This window comes from Cynocephalus volans, chromosome 1, assembly GCF_027409185.1.
Source record: "Cynocephalus volans isolate mCynVol1 chromosome 1, mCynVol1.pri, whole genome shotgun sequence".
NCBI classification, from domain to species: domain Eukaryota; kingdom Metazoa; phylum Chordata; class Mammalia; order Dermoptera; family Cynocephalidae; genus Cynocephalus; species Cynocephalus volans.
Genome location: NC_084460.1, coordinates 156586508 through 156611473, shown reverse-complemented (window position 1 = coordinate 156611473; position 24966 = coordinate 156586508). Strand labels below are relative to the sequence as shown.

Genomic DNA, 24966 nt, shown 5'->3' with positions numbered 1-24966 from the left:
ATGCTTTGCTATGACTGATGATGAATAAGATATATAGGACAAATGATGCACTTTTTCATTTAAAAGACTGAAAAGGAAATTCACTTTAGTTCCCTTTCTGCCTAGTTTCATTAAAATCTAAATACAGCTATTCTAAGAGATTTTTTCTAGCTCAGTTCAGTTTGACAAAAAAATGTCTCATGTATCATTTAAATCAATTACAGATTCTCTAGAAATCTAAAAAAGTTTCAGTTCAACACTTATGGCTTAAGAATAAGCACATAAAATATCACCAAAATAAATAGTCTATGAAAAAAAGCCTCAAAAGACAATATCCTGAAAGAGTGTATTGTTTATAATTATTACTAAATTGCATCCTAAGAGTTGTTTCACTTTAGAAAGTATTTAGGAAAATATTTTTCTATAATTATTTCCTAAAACATGTTTATAAAATAGTATCTTTAATAATTTGGTTTTTTACCTAAAAACTCATATAGCAGTAGCCATAAGTACTTAGAATAACATCAAAATTTCAATTTAACTATATTAGTGGATGAACTTAGGTAATGACTGCTAGTTAGAAGATCATCCATTTCTCCTGCTAGATGAGAAGGTTATTGTTCCTCTTTTGCACGACTGAATTTCTAAGACTCGGCACAGTATCCGGCACATAAAATAAACCCAATAAATATTGCTACCTAAGGGAAGGAAATCAGGGAGATATGAAAGAGAAGCTATGGAATTTAAATTCTAGATCTTTCACATGCTCTTCCAATTTCAAGAAAGCAAACAGAAACAAGCCTAATTTAAAAAAAAAAAAATTCACCATATACCCACATACAACTGTATATTTAGTGAATCAGATGCTAATTACAACATTATTTGGGGGATATTACAACTTTAACAAAGTTAAGTACCTTATTTTAAGATTATATTCTATAACTTATAACTCCAGGGAAAAAAAGAAAAATTTCGATATTACTTGTCTAGAGTTTAGATGTATTGGTAATCATATACAAAATGTTTTATGATATATTTTAGAAGCCTCTGATACATTGCTACAAAGTTAATTGCTTGCATTATGTGAATTAAGAAATAAAGTACCATGTTCTTTTCCCTAAGAACCTAGACCATTTTTGTAATCCTAAAACTCTTTCACTTCTTAATATTAGTTACTAGGCTTGCTGAGGATTAAAAAGATCAAAGAAATATCTAAGGAAAAGGAAGGGAGGGAGGGAAGGAGGGTGGAAGGAAGGAAGAAAGGAAGGAAGGAAGGGGGAAGGAGGGAGAGAAGGCGGGAGGGAGAAACCAAGGCACTGTAAATGTTTTCTTCCTCTTTGAAGAGAAATGTCCATAATATAAAGATATAGCTATTTAAAGAAGTGAAGGTCACCTAGAAAAAAGTAAAATCAGGTGATTTGTGTTCCCTTACATCATGTTAAATGAAAGCTGGGTACTATACTCGTTATTTCCCATTTTCCCATGCTAGAAACCAACTTGAGATACCTCTGAATTACTTAGACCTGCTCAGGACCCTAGAGACTTCATAAAGCTATTTCGTATAGTTGTGTCTACATCCATTTTTAGGCCTGACATAAGTTATTCGAAACCTAGTCACACACACCCTGTCATGTTTGGCATAATTAAAACTTCCCCTCCCCTTGTGGTTGTTTGCAACACAGCCCACTTGCTCACATAGTGAAAAGCAATAAGGACTGTAAGACACAGCTACTGCAAGAGACATGGCCTCACTTTAGACAGCAAGAGTGATGGGGGAAAAGGGGCGAGTTCCCTGGCTTCTCTTATCATCCCACCCTCCAGTGCCATTGCTACCCACTAAACCAACTCAACCGAAGCAGAGGCCAAGGGAACATGAGAAATGTAGTGCAGGGCAGCAAAGTGTGGGTGAAAGGACCTTAGGACAAATAAGCATGTGATCAGCATGGCAAAATATATGAATTTGGTGAGAACATCAATAATCAAGGCAATCCAAGAGAACTGAAAATATATAGTCACATAAAAACATGTACACAAATTTTCATAGCAACATTATTCACAATAGGCAAAAAGTAGAAACAAACTAAACGTCCATCTACTGAGGAATGAACAAATTATGGTATATCTATACAGTGGAATATTAGTCAGACATAAAAAGGAATAAAGTACCACTACATACTACAAAATGGATGAATCTTGAAAACAAGATGCTAAGTGAAAGAAGCCAGATACAAAAGGCCACATGTTGTATGATTCCATTTACATGAAATGTCCAGAATAAGAAAATCCTTAGAGACAGAAAATAGATTAGTGGTTAACAGTGGATGAAGGGAGGGGGGAATTAGGACTAATTGCTAATAGATATAGAGTTCTGGGGGTGGGGGGTGCGGAGGTGAGAGAAATGTTTTGGAATTAGACAGTTGTGATGGTTGCATAACAATAATTATATGAAAAACCACCAACGTGTACATTTTCAAATGGTGAATTTTACGTTACAGGAATATATCTCAACTTTTAAACGGTTAAAATGAAAGAGAAAGAAAATAAATACAAGAAGTGAGAGTATAAAATAGGCCTTCAAGATTTGGGTCAAAACTCATTTATGTCTTCATGGTTGTTGGGCAGTGATTTCGTGCACAATGGCATCAATATTGAAGGTCATTCATTCTTGCTGAGAAAATGTGGTATTATTTGCAGCTTCTTAGTCTCAATAACACATTTGAGGTAATTCTGCCACTGATTTACAAGTGACTAAGATGGCTAAATCATTTTTTCTGGAATCCATCATAAGAGGTGGGTGTCTGGCAGTCAAAATTAAAATTAATACTTTCACCGTTTCACATGAAGAATTGCCAAGCTACAAAGAAGCATAAGTTTCCTTTTTTTCTTTTTTTTTCCCTGAGATCTATTCAAACTTAAAAGTGCCTCCATATTTTTCTAATAAGAAAATAGTTGGACAGGGATTGAAAATATAAAGAATACAAGCCAGTAATAGGAAAAAAGGAAAAAGATTTTGAGACGAGGGGAGAGCTACAGATTAAAACCTTGACAATAAACCAGACAAAGCTTCAAGACTAATCAGTGAATTCCAAATGGTCTGCTTGAAACAACTGCTTCGATGAACAAAACGAATAATGCTATACACTTCTGACAGATTTACCACATTTCTACAAACCTCTCCACAATGAAAAATGATATTCAGATAAGCTATCTATGGCATAAGAAATAAAATATCAACAAATTAAATTGGAGTTGCCTCAAATGTCTACCATAAGTGGCAGCTTCTTAAAATAATGCAATTTAAACTTAAAATGAATAGTTCTGATGTGATCAAGATAGAGAAAATATTGATATATGTTGTGATAAGTCACACTTGGGGCTAGATGTGACTGTTATAAAATAGAACATCACTGTTCTAAGAAAACATCTAAGTTGATAAGAAAATAATATGAATAATGTATCTTCGTTGTGTAAGTAAATGATGAGCTTATTAAAGTCACTTTAATGGATAAAATTATCAAAATTTCAAAAGACACCTGCTAAACAACAACCATAAACAAAATAATTTTATAGACGTTAACTACAAGTGAAACACCAAAACTGAAACCTAACAAAAAGAATTATATTATCCACACAGCATAAATTTTTAACAGGATATTTATGAAAAAGCAATATGAGGCTAGAAAATTACTATTTATGTCAGACATTTTAAAATCTGCCTTCTAGCATTAAGGTCTCCCACAGCAATCTCCTAAAATCCTAGGAAGTAAAAACACTTCCTTATAAAAATAATCCCATTAGGCATTATAACAAAGCTCTCTGATCCAGCACAACTGGGGCCAGAAGTTGGTACATACATTGAAAGTATTGGTTAAAACAGGGAATGATTATATATGTATATATACACAAACAAACAGTAAGCATTTTAACTTAAAACACAAAGATAAATATACATTCATACATCTTCGAAAATTAAAGCCATGTCTTTGGGTTTGGGTTGTCTGAGAAGGATTTTGTATCATTGTTCTTAAATGAACCTACACCTATAATGCAACATTTATAATTTCCAATCAATTTTGGATTAAAATGGAATGAAAGCTAAAAGATACATGCAAAATAATCTGAATGCAAAATTCAGTTAGATTTATACCTTTTTTTTTTTAACTCAGTTGTGCATATTTAATTCCGAGTATTTTTTCCAACTTGTCCTTACTGAGATTTTCCTAATACTCAATAGCTTTCCTTCATGTCACACTCACATGCATCACTTTATATAATATTGGTTATGTTGCAGAATTATAATGAAAAGAGTTAGCATTTAAAGGATTGGGGGAAAAACGCTGGCTCACTGTAAGTATACAATGTAACTGGCAGAAGCAGAACTGTACTTGCATGGTAGACCATGTGCTCAGGGTCCTGTGAGAATCATTCAGTATCATTTGCAGTGAAGCCTGTCAAGTGGAAGTAATTTCAGTAAGTCTAATAAGTAGAGGTCGGTTAAGTAAACCTCCACTACACACTTACTCCATTGAAAACAACAACCCGTCAGGTAAAACAGGTAAAAGTGGTGAAAGAATTAACATCTCTTGGAAACCCAGAGGAAGCACTAAAAGCTTTTACAAAGCACCTATTTTCTGACTACTTATTTTAGGTTCACATATATCAAAGACACCATTTCTCAGCATTGGTACTGGTTTAGTTAACAGCCATAAAGTCTTCTATCTCTACCTTGTACTTTGCCACCCCTCTTCCAAAATAAACAATATTAAGAGGCCCCAGACCATCTCCAGAAACTTGCTTTCCAGAAACACCACAATCTCGAATAAGCCAAACTGAAGGGAACCCACATAATAATGCATTGGCAGAACACCCTCAGAGAGTTGAAAATGTCTATCTGACGAAAGACTCCTTGAAGTTTCATTTGAATCCAGAATTCAGCAGAAATTTTCAGAAACCTTCTTAACAATTTAAGCCTGGAGTACCAAGCTTACCTCAACAACTTCCTTCCCATGAAGTCTTCCCATGAAAACTATAAGGTATTTAAAATACAAAAAAAAAAAAAAAAAAAAAAAAATTACTGGAAAATTTACACTTTATATTATAAAAATGAATTATTTGCCACTGGGGCCATGCATATTGTTATTCCCAATTATTCATGAGCCTCCATAAAAGAGGATTCTGCTTCCATCCCACATTGACATAAGGCTTGGCCATGTTATTTGGCAAATGAAATGGAAGTGCAAATGACATTTGCCACATCTGAGCTTAAGCTTTTAGAACCATCACAAGTTCCCTCCGCTGCTCTTTCTCTCTCTCTCATGAGATAGCATGTCCCACATAGGGGCTGCTCCATTATCCTGGATTCTGGAAAGAATTTGACAGTTGAGGTAGAGCCACAGCTGACAACTGCAGCCAATACGAGCAAGAAAGATGGCTTTGTTGTTGTAAGCCATTAAAATGAAATCTAGTGAAAGCTGACTACCTGACTACTACATCTGCCATAGATTAGCTGAAGGAAGAAAATGTAAAGGATGTGATGTCACAAGTACACCTTCCAACCATAAAGAACTTCTAACCAATAAATAATGATCACTAATAATCAGATCAGTGCTTCTCAAATTGTCTATGATGATGGACCAATTACCTTTTTCTAAAACTTCAAATCTATTATAGACCAATAGTTATGTAAAATTAATGAAATGAATCATTTGAAAATCAAAAGAAAAAAAAACACTCAAAATTCAAGCCTTGATTTTTGTATTATTATTAGATTCAACAGACATAAAATTACTGTCAAATTGCTTTCAAAGTTTCTAAATGCTTACTCCGGATATCAGACAATATCATTCCAAACTGATTACTGCTCATGGAACCACACCAGTCCACAGAGCACACTTCGAGTAGCACTGTTTCAGAGCATGTAGGATTAAAAATACAAAGGCTTTGTGACTCTGTAAACTTCTTGGCAATTGCATAACTGGAAAAAAAATTATAGACAAATTTTGTCCGGAAAATAGGTGTAAATCTCCTTGGTATCTTTCCCTCTCTGCAAAAATATCAGTGGTTTATTTTTTCTATAGGCATAAAAATAAAAAAAATTTTTTTTTCTTTTCTTCAGTCTATCAATGATAGACATTTAGGTTATATGAAAAACGCCTAGCTCCTAGCCTTAGTAATTTTAAATGAAATGTTTTCAGTTATAGCGAATAGGAACCCAATTATTTTATATTGACATATGTAGTTTACTGCCTTTCTCTCTTATTATCATCTAGATACTGGAAAGCAGCTAGTTCTCTTCAATTATTTAGCAACCTGCAATAAACATGATTTAGAACCAAAACTCCGAGTACGTTTTAAACAGATTTAATTTTCTAAAGAATGAGTCTTTGCTATACTGCAGATGATTCACAATTTTAGCAATCCATCTCAAGCCTTTAAAGTAGTTTCTACTTTGCCCAGAAATACTTTTTGGGTGGTAAGATTCCAATCCCAATAAATGTCATTATATATACACTATCCTTCTGGGTTGCTGCAGCAGCTCCTAGCTGCTTACAAAACTAGTTGTTTAAAAATAACTGAAACAAAAAAGAAATGATTGTTTCATTTTCTCTCAAATAAAGAAAAATATATATACTATATTTAAAGTGAAGTTGTTTTCCAAGTAGCTTTTAAAATGTGAATGGCAAAAGCCCAATTTGCCTCAGTTTGGGCAAAACAGAGACCAGACTATTCTACTTTTGCAAGTCTTAACTGCCTTTTGAAATTAATAGTAATTTTTTTAATAAGGAAAAAAAGACCTTTGCAAATGAGAGTACTTTTTCATTCTTGCCAATTAACATTTCTGTAGCACTAAAGAAGGTATGAAATTTTTCACATACACAATCTAGTTACCACCCAGAGCAATCCAGTTAGGCAGTTAAGGCAAGTATCAACTTTATAACCACTGAGCGAGATGAAGATCTGTATTTAGAGAGCTCAACTGTGTTTTCAAACTCCAAATCCCATACTTTTTCATTTTACACACCCATTCATGGAAATTTCTTTCTTAAAAGATCATTTATATTTGACTAAGCACTTATACCTAGTTTTTTTGGCAAAAAACCAAACCAAAACAAAACAAACACTACAATGACAAAATTTTACCAGCAATATTACAAGTAATCCCTGACAAAAACAAATTGTATTGTGTAGTCAATATCTAAACTGATAAGAAAAGGAGAAAGGCACCACAATATGCTAAAGTATTTTGATTACAGGTATAATTTTCCATAAGACAATTAAAGTCTAAACATTCTTTAATTTTAATTTCTTCTGAAAAATTATTCACAAAAAATGGCTGATCACTTAGGTAAAGATTAAATTAAGTAAAATTTCTTTTTCAGGTAAATACAAGTAACAGTCAATTTATCCATTAGAAGGAATAAGATGTTTGTTGCTGGTTTTTGAATGTCTGTTTTATGTCATCTTTGGGGTTGGTGGAAGAGCAATGGGTACAAAAACAATGTTTTAAATTACATATACATTTCTATGATAAAAATACATGTAAAATTATGTTACTTTTTAAATCCCTACCAATAAGTAAAAAAGCAATAGTTTCCTTAGGTGATATTTCAAATACATGTTTAGAAGTTAAGCTTACTGTTACATTAAATGACAAGTAATGAGTAGAATTCTTAAAAATGATCAGTGCTATGGTTAAAAATTAATTCCATAGAATCTTCTAACTGCTGTTTCAGCTCATCAGCTGACAAATATGAGGTCATAAGAATACAGTTAAATGCTTTTTAAAATGTTTTAAATATCATTAACAAAATCACAACAATATTTTAATTAATCTTCATTTGAATTTTCAAATTTAAAAATCTATTGGAATGTTTGAGCTAATTAACATGCATTTTCTTTTCCTTTCACCTAGTACAAATTTAGACATTAGAAGACTTACAATAAAATTTTCTAACTTATCCTGATCCTTAGAAAAAACTTGATTAAAAAATAACATTCCTGTGAATAAGTACAACAACATACTGAATACTCTGGGGTTTTTCTTTCTTTCTTTCTTTCCTTTTTTTAAATAAAAGAAGGCATGGTTAGTTTCAGTTATTTAAGGGTATATTTTAAGCTAAGTTGTCATCATCATCAAATTCTGTGTTCTCTAAAGTAATATTAACTTAATATTAACATGCACACTTTTTTTTCCAAAGAAATCTTCTTTTAAATGCATCATGGACCCAAAATGTAGGCTCCACTCTCAATTTTCAAGTTTTTTTCTTTTTAAAGTCAAAGCTCTTCAGTAAGAAAAAGTGGAGATCCTATGTGCAAATGGGCCCTGAGCCCTACAACTCTGGACAGAAAAAAGATAGTCTTTCATTTAGGTAAGAAAATAGATCAGACATTTAGATTTTCTCAACATCCTGCCTTCTCTTAACTATTTTCTATGACAATTTTGTGTATATTAATCTTTCCCATCTCTCTAGTAAAAGTAAAGGTCCACTGATTAAATTTGATGTTCTTCATGCCCTTAGGCACTAAATAAATGTTTGTTTACTGAAAATCATTGACCTAATGACATTTCAAGGGTGGGATTTTAAAAATCAACTTAAATTGAAGAAAAAGTTAGCAGATAACATTTTTACATTAAAATAAGAACCAGGCAACTTTAATTTTCTCTTTATAAAATATTTTTTTTAATTACTTCACTTTTATTATTTAAGCATTAAGTCCAAGTGCTTAAAATGTTTAAATGCAATCCTCCAAATAGGTACATGGCACAACTTTTAATAAATCAGCATTAATTGTTATGACAGTTTACAAATCTAGTTTTGTACAGTCCTTTCCTATATTTTATATTTATAAAAGCTATTAAGTGGATTTAATCATAAATATGAGGAGAGGGAACCAAATGCAAATATTAAATTTTAGTTGAGGTTCGTAGAGTAGTTTTTGTATCTTTATATCAAAATTTAACTTGAATGCCTTCAATGAATACCCTCAATCTTATAAATGGAAATAAAAAGAACTAATAAAATAGAATGCCAAAGAGTGCCTTGATTATAGGCTGATCTCTAAATTGTCTAATAACAAGAGACTAGTGGTCAAGGTAGTCACTTAGTGAACATGGGGAAATAACCATGTTTGTGTGTAAAAAAAAAAGTATTAATAATAATTAAAGTGAGAAGTCTCCTATCCTCAAAGTACATTTTAAAATTATCACCAGGCCAAACTAATGTGAATCATCAGGCCTCATAGTCTTTTACAAAACCATCCATGAAGTTATTCTAATAATTCTCCAGAAACAAGCACTTGACATCATCTAATCTTTGGGATTGCAGAGAGAATTATTTCAATTCCTTAGACCTGTACTTTTCCATAAGGGAGCCAGTAGCTACAAGTGACTACTGAGTACTTGAAATAAGGTTAGTGCAACTGAAAAGCTGAATTTTATATTTTATTTAATTTTAATGAATTTATTAAATTTATTTTTTAAAACACTCAATTCAGTTACTGGAAAACTTTTAAATTGTGTTTGGAAAAACCTGAGTATGTGAGCCTACTTTTAAACAAAAAATTTTATTAAATCTAAATACAGATCGAACATTTCCAGTGAAAATTTAGCATCTGAATTGCAATTTGCTATAACCACATTTCAAAGACTTAGTACAAAAGAAGATTGAAAGTATCTCATTAATAAATTTTATATTGATCACATGTTAAAATGATAATTTTTTTATATATTGAGGTATATAAAATGTATTATTATTAAAATTCATTAAACTGTTCTCCTTTTGCTTTTTTAACACTGCTACTAACAATTTGGAATTATGTAAGTGGGCTGCATTTTATTTCTACTGGACAGTGCTGCCTTAGGCAATATCTATAAAATCTAAACTTTTAAGTCATGTTCTTTGGAGCATAATTTACATGAGGTATAATTTACTCTTTTTACATACACAATTCTATAAATTTTGATAAATGAATACAGTCAGGAACCCACCACTACAATCAGAATATAAAGCATTATCACCACCCCCAAAATTTTTCTCACGCCCCTTTGTAATCAAACTTCACCTACTACCCCGACAACATTGATCTGTGTTCTGTACCTATAGTTTGCCATTTCCAGAATGTGATAAAAATGAAATAACATAGCATGTAGTCTTTTGAGTCCGGTAAAATCAAACTTAAAATATTATACCACCCTATAGTATTACACAATTATGATCATATTGATATTTCTTTTCCTTGTATTAAGAACATTTTACCAAGTCCTTTTTTTAAAAGTTCTTCCAGTTTCAAACTGAGCTTTCTTCCTTATCACTATGACAGTAATTTATTTACCCTTCTAGAATAAAATTTAGCCGACTGTATTATAGTTATTTATATACAGGTCCTTACTCGCACTAGACTATAAATACAAGCCTGACTTCTTGAACCATTATGTTTTCCATAGCTTTAACTCTGTTTAATAGAGTTAGTGCAGATGACAATGCTTAGATATATCCCATTGTGTTTATTAAAAGAAAAAAATGAGAAGAATTGAGTAATAAAGGTTTCTCTCTAGATTGATGTCTACTTTTATTGAAGACTCAAAAAAGGGTATAAGACTAAAGAGGATCCAAGAACAATGATGCCAACTAGCCAGGTGCAAATGCTAGTGTAACTTCAACTATGCCAGTAGTTTTACCCACATTGCTACTGGATTGGTCAGAGCTTGCTAACTAACAAAGTTGAGTTAATGTGGAGTACTTTTCCTAACACTATTTTTCTCATTACCCTGTTATTTCTGGTACAAGATTTTGCAGAACATAAAGTTTTTCAAGAACACACATATCACATTTTAGGAGAAACAGTTGTACCCCATGAAGGTAAGAACTTGATAAATTCTATGGCTCTATCTGAAAAAGTCTGACATCTATTTGTTATCATTCATCTTTACACAGTTAAATACATGAAATATAACAAGTCTATGTTTTAAATAGATAAATAAAATATTAGTACTGATATCAATGCTTTCAAAATACTTACTGAAGTCTCCAGTAAGAAAAACTCCTTCTGCTCCTGGGGCCCATTCTTTGCAATATAAACCACCATCAGCACATCTGTGGACACCAAATGATTCATAGCCTCTGGAAAACTTATCAATGCCACCTTCATTCTCTCCAATGCTGCTCAGCATCTGGCTAAAACGATTATACCTTTGAAAAAGTGCAAATGAAAATAAGTTAGAAAATTAAATACTCTCTAGATAAGATACTGTAATTAATTAGCTGCTCTAAACTTATTCAGAAAACAAACAAAAACAAAGATAGAATTAAAGAGGAGTAAATATGAGTAATGTCATTTATTGGTAGGGGTTATCTAGTAAGATATAATTTTTATGTCAAATAAATCAAACTAACATTTTTTGTAATTTCAAGCATTTTGGTATGAGAGGAAATATGAGTTATGTTATTTCATGATTTTTTTTAAAAACCAGCATTACAGCAACTTCCATGTGAAGACAGTATAATGAAGGAAAGCCCTACATCTCTCTCCTCTGACTCCTAAGACAATGAAAGAAAAATAGTAAAATTCAGCAAAAAATAAAATAAAATTACCCTGCAGCAGGGTGTGGCAATCTTTTCTACAAAAGGGCAGACAATAAATATTTCAGGCTTCGCTAGCCATATGATCTCTGTAACAACTACTGAACTGTATTTCCAAGGGGCCACAGAAAATGTGTTAATGAGTGGGCCTGCAGGCTATGTTTGCCTGGTCTTGCCCTGGAACTACTAAGCATGGCAAGAACATACATCATCATGACAAATTACAAAAGCCAATGGTCACAAGAAGAAATTGAAGATTCCCATGCAGGACCAAGAACAGCACATTTCCCTGGGATATAATACTAGTACCCCAAAAAGTACTATATATTTTCATTAATACTCTCTATATCTGAGGACAAGAAAACTAGGAAGAAAATGGCAAAACTGGAGAAGTAAACCATATGGCAGGTGCTCTCCGTCAGAAGTGAAGGTTCCAGAACTACGCATTATTCACAATAGCCTAGAAATGGAATCAATCTAAATATCCATCAATATATGAATGTTTTAAAAAAAAAAAAAAGCGGTATATGTACACAATGGGATACTACTCAGCTAAAAAAGGAAATGATATTCTGTCATTTGCAGCAACACGGATGGAACTGGAAACCATCGCGTTAAGTGAATTAAGTCAGGCACGGAAAAAAATACCGCATGATATCCTCGTATGTGGAATCTAAAAAAAAAAGGGTGGTTCTCATAGAAGTACAGAGTATAATAATAGTTACCAGAGGTTGGGAGGGGAGCAGAGAAAGGAGGGTAGGGGGGAGGAGAAGTAGTAAACTAACAGGTACAAAACTACTATCTACCCTAAGTGAATCATGGTGCAGCATTTGTATGTATTGAATCAATACACTGTACTCACAAATATGTGCAGCTAAATATTAAAAAAAGACTGAGATCTAATTAAAAAAAAAAAGAAAAGTTTGGGAAACACACATAAACACACACAAAACACAACCCAATTTAAGCCACTGAAATCAAAAGATAAAAAATTCTATAAACAACCCGATAGAAAAAGGCAATATTATATTAAAGGCCAAAAGATAAAGCCAGGCTCACACAATTCTAAAAAGAAAAAGTAGAGATCAGAGAATATTACCAGAGGCAAGTTTCTACTCAAATTTAGGGGATTTTAAAATATTGTCAAACCTAAAAATTATTTTAAATTGATGACGTTAATGAACCATGTGAAGGTAGAAAAATAAACTACCTTCCATAAAAAAAAAGACTGGCACTTAAAAGATAAAAAGTAAACACACAGGGATGGACAGTCGTAGGGTGTGGCTGAGCACAGACTCTTTAAATATAGAACCATGGCTAGACAATTGTGGAACAATGTGAATGTGATCACAAAAAAAGTATCTCAACCGACAAAGTAAAAATATAAAAAAGAGATGAGTGAAAGGCAGATGGAATTTTACAGCAAAGAGTCACTCAATACTGACTAAAATTTAAGGTTGTCATTATGCTTTTTAATCTCTTCATTCATCTTAGATAAGCACTTAAGAAATAACATCTATTAAGGTAAAGAAAGTTGATGAATTTTTGGTGAGGTTTCTTTTTACTTTCTCTTTTGCATTGTTCTAATTATTTATAACAAATAAGCACCATTTTTAAAAAAATACAGTTTCCCTAAAACCATATTCTTTTTTACATTATTAAAACAGCTAGCTACATAATCCTACACAATATTCATAGGAAATTTTACTGGGTATGTAATACTATGCTTATAAAATTTGGGGAACGGAAACCATTTGTAATAGATGTAGGAAACAAAACTGAGTTTTGGAAACAGTCTTGAGTATATATAGAAATTAAATAAACGGTAAAAGGGCATTTCAAATCAGTAAGGAAAGAACGGCTTATCCAATAAAATATTGAAATCTGTAAGTTTGTCATTAAGAAAGTGGATCTCTAAAACAAAAATAACTTCCAGAGAGATTAAAGTTATAAATATTAATTCTTAAAAAATAAAGCCAAGTTCACAGAGACGGAAATGCCAATGGCAATAAACATGAGAAAAGATGCTCGAATTCATACAGAACTAAAGAAGTACAAACCTAAACTTTAAAATTCAATTCTCCGACAAAAAAAAATCAGTAAACATATGATAGTCTGTGTGGACAGGGTGCAGTTTGGGGTAAAAAGACATTCTCAAATGCTCTTTTTTGGAATATATATTAGAGAACAATTTGGCATCAGCTACGAAAATTTCACAATCACATTTTTCAATTAAGTACTTCCATTTTTAGAAATTTACTCCTTGGATACATCACACTTGGAAGAAAAGACATCTATGTGTACAATGGTGTTTATTCATTATGACATTATTTGTAATACAAAACCATGGGAAAAAAACCTACCTACCTATTCAATAATGGGAAATTGGTTGAATAAACTGTGGAATATCCAAATAATAAATTACACAAAAGCCATTAAGAAGAATGCTGTCAAGCAAAATGTGCTAATGTGGATACTTAAAATAATGACCTGCACAAACAAACTAGATCTACAGATCTGGTGGTATACCATATTCAAACTCTAAGTTCTATGAAAAAATGTTTTTTTGTTTTTTGGGTTTTTACCTCTTCCAATATTAGTCAGCTATACTTCTTAGTATATGAAAACTCTAATCCGTTTTAAACAACATAAGTAATAACTTGCAATAAAATGATCAAACAGTATGAAACAATAAACAAAAAAAAAGTTGGACTTAGGTCAAAAAATATACACACAACATATATCATTATAATACAAGGAAAATTACTGTTTTTTTTAAAAAAAGTATAAACTTTGGGAGGTTAAATACATGTGATAATAATTTTATTGTCAATATGGGTATAATATTTTTAAAATATATTTTTAGATTTATTTAAAGTTTAAGTTTAAAAAAATAATCATTCTTAAGAAGTTTCATAATATATGTTCAAATGTCCTATTTGGTAAAAATTCAATGGAAACAGGATTATAGCATTATATTACTTTAACTAAATATCTTGACTTCCCTCAAGGTCAGGCCTATAGCTTCTGATACAGAAATACACATTCTACTTTGAAATCACTATGGCTCAAAAAAGAAAATGCCTGAGGATACAGCAAGCTCATCATGCCTGAGCCCTCTCCTACTTCAGTTGTCTCTCAATATTTTGCTCTGAATTTATAGGCTATTTAAAAACTAGGTCAAATTTTGGGTGACCAAGAACATAAAATGAAGTTAGGATAGGAATTAGCATTTTGGACAGATATTAATAATTGTTATAAGTATTACCAAATTTGATCTCTACATCAATACTTTTAATCCCCTCTTACAAAGGAAGAGATAGAAGCACAGATAAATATGTAAACTGTCCAAGGTTAAGAAGATAATAAACAAAAGGGAAATAGCATCATTAATCACAAAATTAATTGTATACTTTAAGTAAAATCTCATATTAAGGTCACATTTTACTTATAAAGAAATTCCTTTATATTTTACTCTTAAGACAATTAATCGTATAATTAACAGAATCAGTGGTAGCTTAGTCTCTAGAAATAAGCAGTCTAGGTTCAAATCCTGTTACATACTATATGTGACCCTGAACAAGTCACTTAACCTTTTTCCTTATTTTCTTCCCCTCTTAAGTGAGGGGGAACCTCATAATTTGTAAAGGATCAATGAAATCACAGTGGGAGCTTTCCCCACAGTAACCATTGAGTGCCCTTGACATGCTGTCTTTTGCTCCACCTGGAAGTGGCAACATTTTAGAATACCTCTTAATTTATCAATTTCCTTTGACTTATAACATTTGTTTAGATTTTAATATGCTTGTTAATTATTAGCAAATGTTAAGATTTTTTTCACCTGAAATGCCAAAAGTGTTTGAAAATTCTTTCAATTTTTTTTTTTCGTGCTATTAAAAAAAAAAAGTACTAACATATAACATATGTTAGGGACACTAAATTAATTTGAATGTATAGATTATGAAACATTTGGAATAAAACTGAGTAGAGTGGATTGACAAGGAAAAAATAGTTCCTGTATGGAAGTAGCAAGAGATATAGGTATGGAAAAAAATGAAACAAGCTAAAATCTTTGCTCTCTTGGAAGATGGTTCATCATAGATCAGTACTGAAGCTCTAATTTCAGACAGGGTTGTGAACACAGGAGATGTGTCAGGGAAGATGAATCATACCTTATCTGGAAATATCTTAGATATATAATCTATTCTCAAATGCTTCTGAGTGGGCCTGAAACCCAACAAACCCAGGAGGAAAATTCCTTCCTTGCTAGCTTAATTTTTGAGATTTTATTTTGACATCTGCTTGCTATTGGAGATTTGGGTTAGAGGCAAGAAAAAGCAGAAATGAAAGCTGAAAAGGAATTTTTAATTGTTAGAAAGGGGGAAAATAAGGTTAAAGGAAGATATGGAAGTTTTTTTGAAAGAAAAAATAGCTTTTTAAATCAGTCTTTAAAAAGACTTCAGGTGTCTGGCAGAAACTTTCTTCTTTAAGTGAAAAATATCCAGAATATACAAAATTATCCATATATTAAGTCTGTCAAATGAAGGTTAGAGATGTGAGTCTTCAAAGAGAGTGAATATTTTATTTTCCTCAATCAAGGGCAAGTATTCAACAAAAAAATCCAACATATTTATTGCAGTATAAAGATATTTATTGTGTGCTAATAATTCAATTACATAAAACAAGATCCTTATCTTAAGAGGTTCATCAGTCCAATGGAAAAAACCATCTAACTCCCAATACGATAGGACTGAAATAAGCAAGTGTTAGAAGAATAAGCAAGACAACAGGAAAGAACCAGTGGTTCTGAAGAGAGGAGATTAGAGAAGTCTTCTGGGAGTAGCTGACACATGCAATATATCTTGAAGGATAAGTAGTATATTTTGACACAGAGAGAAAAGGAAGAGAAGGGCATTACGTGTGTAAAAATTAGATGGTTCTTGTTGATATGATGACTAGCTGTGTGTAGTCAAGAGCAGGAGAATGTGGAGGAATCCAATGGCCAAACTGTACAGAAAAGATGACTTTCAGCCATATAATAAATTGAATAAAAAATAGAAACTCTTAAAGGCTTTACAGAGAAGATAAGTAGTATGATCAGAGACATGTTTTAAAGGAAGCAGTTTGAAGAATGAATTCTGGTAGGCAGAATCCATAGATTAATAAGGAAGTCTTTATTTTAAACTGACTATTAAAAGCACAAGGATTTTGGTAGGCAGAATCCATAGATTAATAAGGAAGTCTTTATTTTAAACTGACTATTAAAAGCACAAGGATTTATGGATCCTTCTGTTATAAAGATTAAGCAATAAAAAGTGTTTAAAAACTGACATCATAGTACACGTGGTTTCTTTTTTTTTTAATGCTTTTCCTTATTTTTAAATGTTTAAACGTCATTAGTCACCAAAATAAATGCATAAATTTTCAAAATTCCATTTAAAATTTCAGTGGCATTTCCAATCTGTACCCAATTACCATACACTCCTGACTTCATCCATCAGGAAACAGTAGAAATGGGGCCATTTAAGTAAAGGTGACAGGCAAGGAGCAGTGAAATCCATTTATTTATTACACGAACATTACTGAGTACCTACTGTATGTCCAGTACTACGTTAGTAACCAAGAACATAGAGTCAAAAGACATTACACAGTCCATGCTTTCAAGACATTCTTTGTTGTGTTTGGGAGATAGTACAGCAGAAAGCAGAATAGAAAAGCATTACATAAGGTATTGGTAAAGACTTACCATCAGAAAATAGATGTAACAAGAATGTAAATTCCACAAAGACAGGGGAAATTATCTGTTTTGTGACCTGGTATATACCAAACACCTAAAATACTGGCACACAGTAAGTATTCACTAAACAAGTATGTTTTTGAATCCCAATCCTACCTCTTATCAGCTATAATTAACACTGTATTTCCCAATCTGAAATGGGAATAATATAGGGAAAAAAAATAAGCTATAATTCAGTATAACTGTTCTAGGCCTACTATATGTGCCTCCCTGATACACTCCATTCACTGGCCCTCCAGGCCTCATACACTTGCCTGACTGACTCTATGGAGGTTGTGGCTTACCAACAGCTACCTAAAGAGGCCAGATATTGCATGTCTTAGTCAGTTTGGGCTGCTATAGCAAATTACCATGGACTTGGTGGTTTAAACAACAAGGACTTATTTCTCTCAGTTCTGGATGCTGCAAAGTCTAAGATCAAGGCCCTCACAGATCCAGTATCTGGAGAGGACACTCTTCCTGGTTTTCAGATGACCATCTTCTTCTCACTGTATCCTCACATTGCAGAGAAGAGAGAGAAAGAGAGGAAGCAAACTCTCCCCGGTCTCTTCCTATAAATGGCACTAATTCCATCTTGAGTGCTCCACCTTCATGACCTAATCACTTCCCAAAGGCCCATTTCCAAATACCATCACACTGGAAATTAGGGTTTTAACACACAAATTTTGAGAGGATATAAACATTCAATCCACAGTACTATGACATGATGTGTAGAGGAATATAGGCCCCATAGAACAAACATTGACCAATGAGAGACAGAAAATGGGAAGAAATACTCAGATAAATTCCTCACCCTTCCCCCTGAAGGTCCTATGAAGCAACCAGCTATATGTGGAAATATATTACCTCAGTTAAGAAGTTAATCCATCAACCTTGGTGTATATTAAGATCAAATGAATGGATCTACATAAGTGACTAACAAACCCGGAGATGTGATGACCCAGTGCAGACAGCCCTGCTGCCAGGAGCCAAAAGACATCCCTCTCAGCAGTCATTGCTAGGTAAGATTAATGCAAACAACTCTGTGTTTTTAAGTCTACACTGGAAAACTGATAAAAAGTGAGTGGTGGACAGTTAATTCCCATCATTTCTATCTGACTCAAACTATTAGCATCAAGGAGATCTGTGGTTCTTCCTCAGCATTTTTTCTTACTATTACAATCTTTATGACTATGTTCATGAAATTTGGGACTAGATGTTAATTAAATGAGTCATTTCATATGTGGAATTAGTGTAAGACTCATTGTATGTACCACCTACTATGTGCCAGGCATAATACACTAGAAAGGACAGATCTTAGAAATAAAAGCCTGGGTTCTATTGCTAGACCCATTTGCAAAGTGACCTTAGATTTTTCACATAATGATCTCAGAATTTCAATTTCTTCATTTATAAAACAAAAAGATAATACCATTGATGACAGAGTTGATGAGCTTATATATAACTAGCCAGCAAAATATATATATATGTATATATATAAAATATATATACATAAATATATATTTTTTTTTTATGGCATGCCTCATCTTTCCTTTTTTAAAAAACGAGAAATGAAGATTTGGATCCCCATACCAGCCAGCTGCCAAAAAAAAAAAAAAAAGGAGAAAGAAAACTGAAGAGATTGCTAAGTAAAAAATGAAAACTTAAAACTTTGAAAAAAATTGGAATACTGTTACCATTTTAATTATAGCACAATAATAAAATCTAAACATTAATTCAATTACAAGCAAACATTGTGTTACCAATTTTAACCTTTTTTATCTTTTAACTATTGTACTATTTCTAAGACACAATCAAATACATTATGAACAATCTGATAAATATATCCTCAGACCACATTTAAGAACAAATAGTTGGTCTCTTATTTCTGATGTTAAAGAACAAAAGCTATTTAAATAGCTTTGTTCTTACTTGGTCTAAAGTTAAGTGCAATACAAATGGGCTATTTTCATTCTCAAATTAATAAAATATATATAAAAAGATTATGATTATATAGAAATCATTAAATTCTTTCTTTTCATGGTGGGAGGAGAGGAATGAGGTCAATTCAGAACTGTTATCTTTTAAGTTAGAGTTGTTAATATTCAAAATAGTGTCCTGAAAAGTAAACATTGGCTGTTACTTATTAAATGTTCTTTCCTAATTTTGGTACTGGGCCATAGATGTGAGGGGATTGGGGGAAATTACTACAGAGATCCTTCTAGGTCTAAATGCTACAAAAAAAGAAAAAAGAAAGAAAAGAAATGTTTCTGTTCAATTAAAAAAAATTGTAGACAATTCACTTGTTGTTGTCACTTGGAAGTTTTATTCAATTCCCTATTTCTTTGAATAATAAAATACATATTTCTAGAATTCTACATTTAGAATAATAGAAACAGTATAGCATTTAATGACATAACTTAAAGAACTAGTTATATAGCCATTAATGTAAACATATTTTGACTCCTTAACAGATTAATTAATTAGAATAAATTAAGAGAATGTAGGTAGAAATTAATTTTAATCACTATGCCTTGTCTCTTGGTTGCAAGCAAATTAATAATAGATTGCCCTTGTAGTTTACCAAGGTATGATTAATGGTCAATATTAAAATTTGGGAGGTCTTCTGGCAAAGTGAAAACCTGATTGCCTAACTAAAAAAAAAAAAAAAAAAAATCATCTGAATGCAATAAATCAGAATTACTGAAAGTAAGCCCTGTGAGATGGCCCATTTGGTCAAGCCTAGAAGTGTCAAGTATTGTCCCAAGCACTTTAAGCTGCCAGCCTCTTTATCAGCCTCTCTCTTTCCAGTCACGCTCCTGTTCAGGTCTTTGCTACATGCTCTGCTGATTACCTTGGAAAAGGGCAATGCTGTAACTGTTCAACTGACCTTTCAGTTTATTTTCTCTTGTGTAATATGAAACATGAGCTAACACAGTCTTAGTCTACTGATTTCTAGGAAGAATTCTGACTTAATGTTTCAACAGCTCTTGGCTCAAATAATACTCTGCTCTTCTGTGTTCAGGTTTCTCTTTTTGGAAAAATTACATGGCAAAAACCAGAGGTATGGACTAGAGAGATAGAAGCTTTAGGTCCTCTGCTATGTAGACCACAATCTGCATAGTACTGTGTTCCTGAGAATGCATGGTCACTAGCTTGCTAAGAAGCAATTCCAGTCTTTTAAATCACCAAAATTACCACTAGAATCTTGTTCTTAATGTAACTTTCATTGTATGAAATTAAAAGCAATGATGCTTATGTCTTTTCTGTCTTTCAATATGAATGTCACTGTTACTCAAACACTGTCAAAAAATTCTGTCCTCATCATGAAATAAAAAAATAGAGGATGAGGTTAAGGAGTTAAAAGATATATTTTAGAACCAACTATAAGATACTAGCTGTGAGAACTTTTGGAAGATAAACACCCAAAGCTTTATGTTCCTCTTCTGTAAAATGAAGAATTTGAATTGAAAGGTCCTAACCAGGTCTAAGAACCTATAATCTACACTCTAACTTCTTTGATTCTTGGTTGGGTACTAAATTGTTCCAACCAAGAAAGAAAAAAAATGCACCCCAACACAAAGGTTGTTTTGGACATCTCCCACATACACCAAAAAGTGTGTATTTTATTAAGCACAAGTAACAATTTTATATTTCTTTTTTCTTAAAATAAAATACAGTATACAAGCCATCTGTGAAAAGTGAAAGGTACAACAAATAAAACAAGAGAAATAGTATGCCAACAGAAAAAATAATAATAATTTGTAAATATCACAAATCATAAATTATAATGACTAAGACATTTGGGAGCATTTACCACGTTCCAGGCATTGTTCTAAGGAATTGACAAATATTAATTTATTTAAGCTTTCGTCCATAACCCAGTGTGAGGGGTACAATTATTGACTTCATATCACAGGTAAGAAAACTAAAGAGGTTAAGTAATTTCCCCAAGGTCACACACCTAGTAAGTGGGTGAAGCTGGAACGTAACCCTAAGATTTTGCCTCCACTGTATTGTTCTTAACCATTCCTTATAATATTACCCAATAAGTTTTGCAGTTTATAGTTTTCCAGCTGACTTGAATTTCTATACCAAATTTAAATTCTTTGTTACCTAATATTTATTAAATAATTTTAATAAGCTGAAACTTCGAAAAAAAAAATCACTATGGATAAGAGTGATATGAATGGTCAAAAATAAAATCACAAGAAAACACTTGAGAAACATTAAAACATATTGTTTATAGTAACTAAACAAATTCACCAAGCATTTTTTTTTTTCCTATTTTCTTTTTTAAAGTCTAACAAAGAGCAAAAGCCACGCAGAATTTTTATTTGGGTAGTGAGTGACTGACACAATGAACCTGAATTAATTGAGTTGAAGCAAGATATGGAAACAAGTACTATATTGAATACATAGTTTGAAATATGGTTTAGAATATAGGTTGAAGTTCTATTTTGATACATAGTTTGAAATTATACACCAGAGATATAAGAAGAACTATTTATATCTCTGATACATAGCATCATACTAGACGGTTATTATGTCAATTGGAAGATAAAAACTAACAAACACTAATTTTTTCACCTAAAAAATCATCAAAGATCAGAAAGCTTATATATACTGGCACTTAGCTAATCAACAAATCCAATCACACTTATGAATTTATTAAACACTGCCAGATAGCCATGGACTTTACCCTTGTGAATGTTCTCATATATTTCTCTTATTAGAAATAAAATAAATGAATCAATTTTCACTTAGACAATAGGACATACTATATTAATATATATCAAAGAATTCAAGGAGATATATACATATATCTCCAACAAAAAATCCACATCTTTCGTACTAAATTTCAGTGAAATATCAAAAGTTATATCAAACACTCTGACAGTTCTTTGCATTTACGGAGGAAGACAAAGGTTTCAGAACTCTGTGAGCTACAAAACTACAAAGATCAAAGAGCTTTCCTAGTGACTCCCAACATATTGGCAAGATCTCTTTTAAGTTATAAAAATTCAAACTTTATATCTGTCCATCCACCTAACTATATATACATATCACTGTATCACATATGTTTATATGTGATATATATCATATACACATAAACACACATACATTTCTTTTTATAGCCAATGAATGACCTACCAAAGACCAAATAAAACAGGTCTAAAACCACAGGTATAGTGTGGCAAGGACAGCGGTCTTCCATATTGTTTGCATATTTCAGTTTATTATTTCTTCCAAACTACATATTTTATTCTTTTAAATATTTATCCAAATTGGGATTGAGATAAGGTATTTAAATGGTACTGAGCAACATTACTCTGTAGATTTTGTAATGAAGTATGGATGTAAAATAACATATGTAAATTTCACTTATCATATTATCAAGCTTCCCTACATCAAATTAAACTACGATAACCAAGACTATAATCCTATAAACAGAGTTGAAAGAACCTAAAGTTAAATTCCATGCAAATACAACTAAATCTGTTTGCTAATAATGCCATACTGATGCTTAATTTAGGAGCATATTCAACATCAGTAAAATGAGAACTAAATTCACCTAGACCTAGACCTCCTATTGCTTATGGGTAACAGTTTTCCAGTTTTGTGTTCCCAAAGTGCTCTGGCCAGATCACATACTGGTACTGATAATTAATGTTGTGGCCTATTCTTAATCAAAACAAGTAAAATCATAAACTTACGTAAGCCCCTCACTGCTTATGGGTCACCCTTTCCCAGGGCTGGGTTCATGAAGAGCTTTGGCCAAGCTATTGAAGTGGTATAATCATACAGTATTATAAATTTTTCTGTTAACATATTTTCCCTACCAGATTATACAGTCAAGGATCATGTTTTGCTTAATTTTACATCCTCAACATCTTGTACAGCATCGATTAAGGAAAAGAAACTGAACAAATGGTCCTTCAGCATGTTTCATCATACAATGCTTGTAAGAATAGAAAATTTCTTAATCTGGGGTGATTTCAATGATAATTGCTACCCTTAATTGAGCATTTACTATGTACCTATTATTGTGCTAAGTGCACCACAAACAATTTCTCATTTACAATTCTCTCATTTCTATGTGTTAAGAATTACTCTGTACTCATTTTACAAATGAGGAATACAGGATCAGAAAAGTTAACTTACTTGACCAAGGTCATTCAACCAGTTAATGGCTGAACCAGAATTTTAAAAGAACTCTTTAACGCTATGCTAAAGTACCTTAAAAATAGTCATCATCATCATAATGAGTTATAACAGGAGTTAATTCAACTCAATTTCAAATCCCTTTTAAGATTTCTCAAAGTTCTTGTGGGAAAACTTAGCTGTTAGGATTAATACTCATGCACAAAGGGCCGGCCTGTGGCTCACTCGAGAGTGTGCTGCTGATAACACCAAGGCCACGGGTTCAGATCCCTATATAGGGATGACCAGTTAACTCAATTGGGAGAGTGTGGTGCTGACAACACTAAGTCAAGGGTTAAGATTCCCTACTGGCCATCTTTAAAAAAAAAAAGAAGAAGAAGAAAAAAAAAACTCATGTACAGTATCTTCTAATTATTAAGCACTGTCCATGATTATTGCAGATATGATTTTATTGAATATGTATGCAACATGTATACATAAAATATTAGGAAGTGTTAGACTATATTTAGTGACATAAAAAGATGTTCAGAATACACCACTATTTAAAAAACAAAAAATCAAGTTTAAAAGTTTTTGTTGTTCATTTAAGTATGGATGTATACTAATGTACAGAAAAGTCATCTCAAAGATTATACATCAGAATATAAACATGATCTCTTAATAATGGGGTTATAAATGATTTTCCTTTATTTCTATTTTTCTATCTCCCTACTATAAACATGCAAAGACAACAGAATATGAAGTAAATTATGAAAGAACCCATAATATTTTTTTAAATTTATTATTTAAAAAATAATTTTAAAGTTTTAAGATAGAGCATCTTTAATCTAATTATCTACTTCAACGAAAGTCTGAAAGAATATTTATTGAAAAGCAGAAGAGGGAGGCATGGGGAGGACAACCAAATAATGAAAACTTACATCTCATTAGCATTTCTTTTGTTCGAATCACTATAATAGAAGTCATAACTGTCCTAAATTAATAATATGACCTGCTAACACTGATCGCTCTGGTGAAATGGAACATTTAAGTCCATCTAAGGCTCGAAGCTGATTGATTCTGCCTATACTCACTTCCCCCACTCCCTTTAACCCATTTATTAACTCATTCAAAAAATATTTAGGGTCTAGGGCATGTACATAGGCACATATGTGCACATATGTACACATACTCACATATGTGGGTGTATACACACACACACACATATTATATGACCTCATACATACATAATACATATGATCTTCTATTTAAATCTCTAGTACCTAATCAGGTGCCTAACCACAGTAGGCATTCCTGAATAAAATATCTTTTAAACTAAAGAAAAGTGAATAAAACTTGGTGCCTGTCTTCAAGAAATCAGTTTGGAAGGACTCCCTTAGAATGTCATTTCCTGGAGGATATAACATATATCAAGTTCTCTGATACTTTCTTACTCATTCTTAAAATACCAATTCCACCTCATACCAG

The 24966-nt window shown here is 32.1% G+C and overlaps 1 protein-coding gene across 1 annotated transcript in view; it reads right to left on the bottom strand.

The window, feature by feature from the left end:
- GBE1 (1,4-alpha-glucan branching enzyme 1) overlaps window positions 1–24966 on the bottom strand; it is a 244421-nt gene that overhangs the window by 184713 nt on the left and 34742 nt on the right. The window contains exon 2 of the mRNA XM_063110167.1: window positions 10999–11168. Within this exon, the coding sequence (XP_062966237.1) occupies window positions 10999–11168 (170 nt within the window). The remainder of the gene's footprint in view (window positions 1–10998; window positions 11169–24966) is intronic.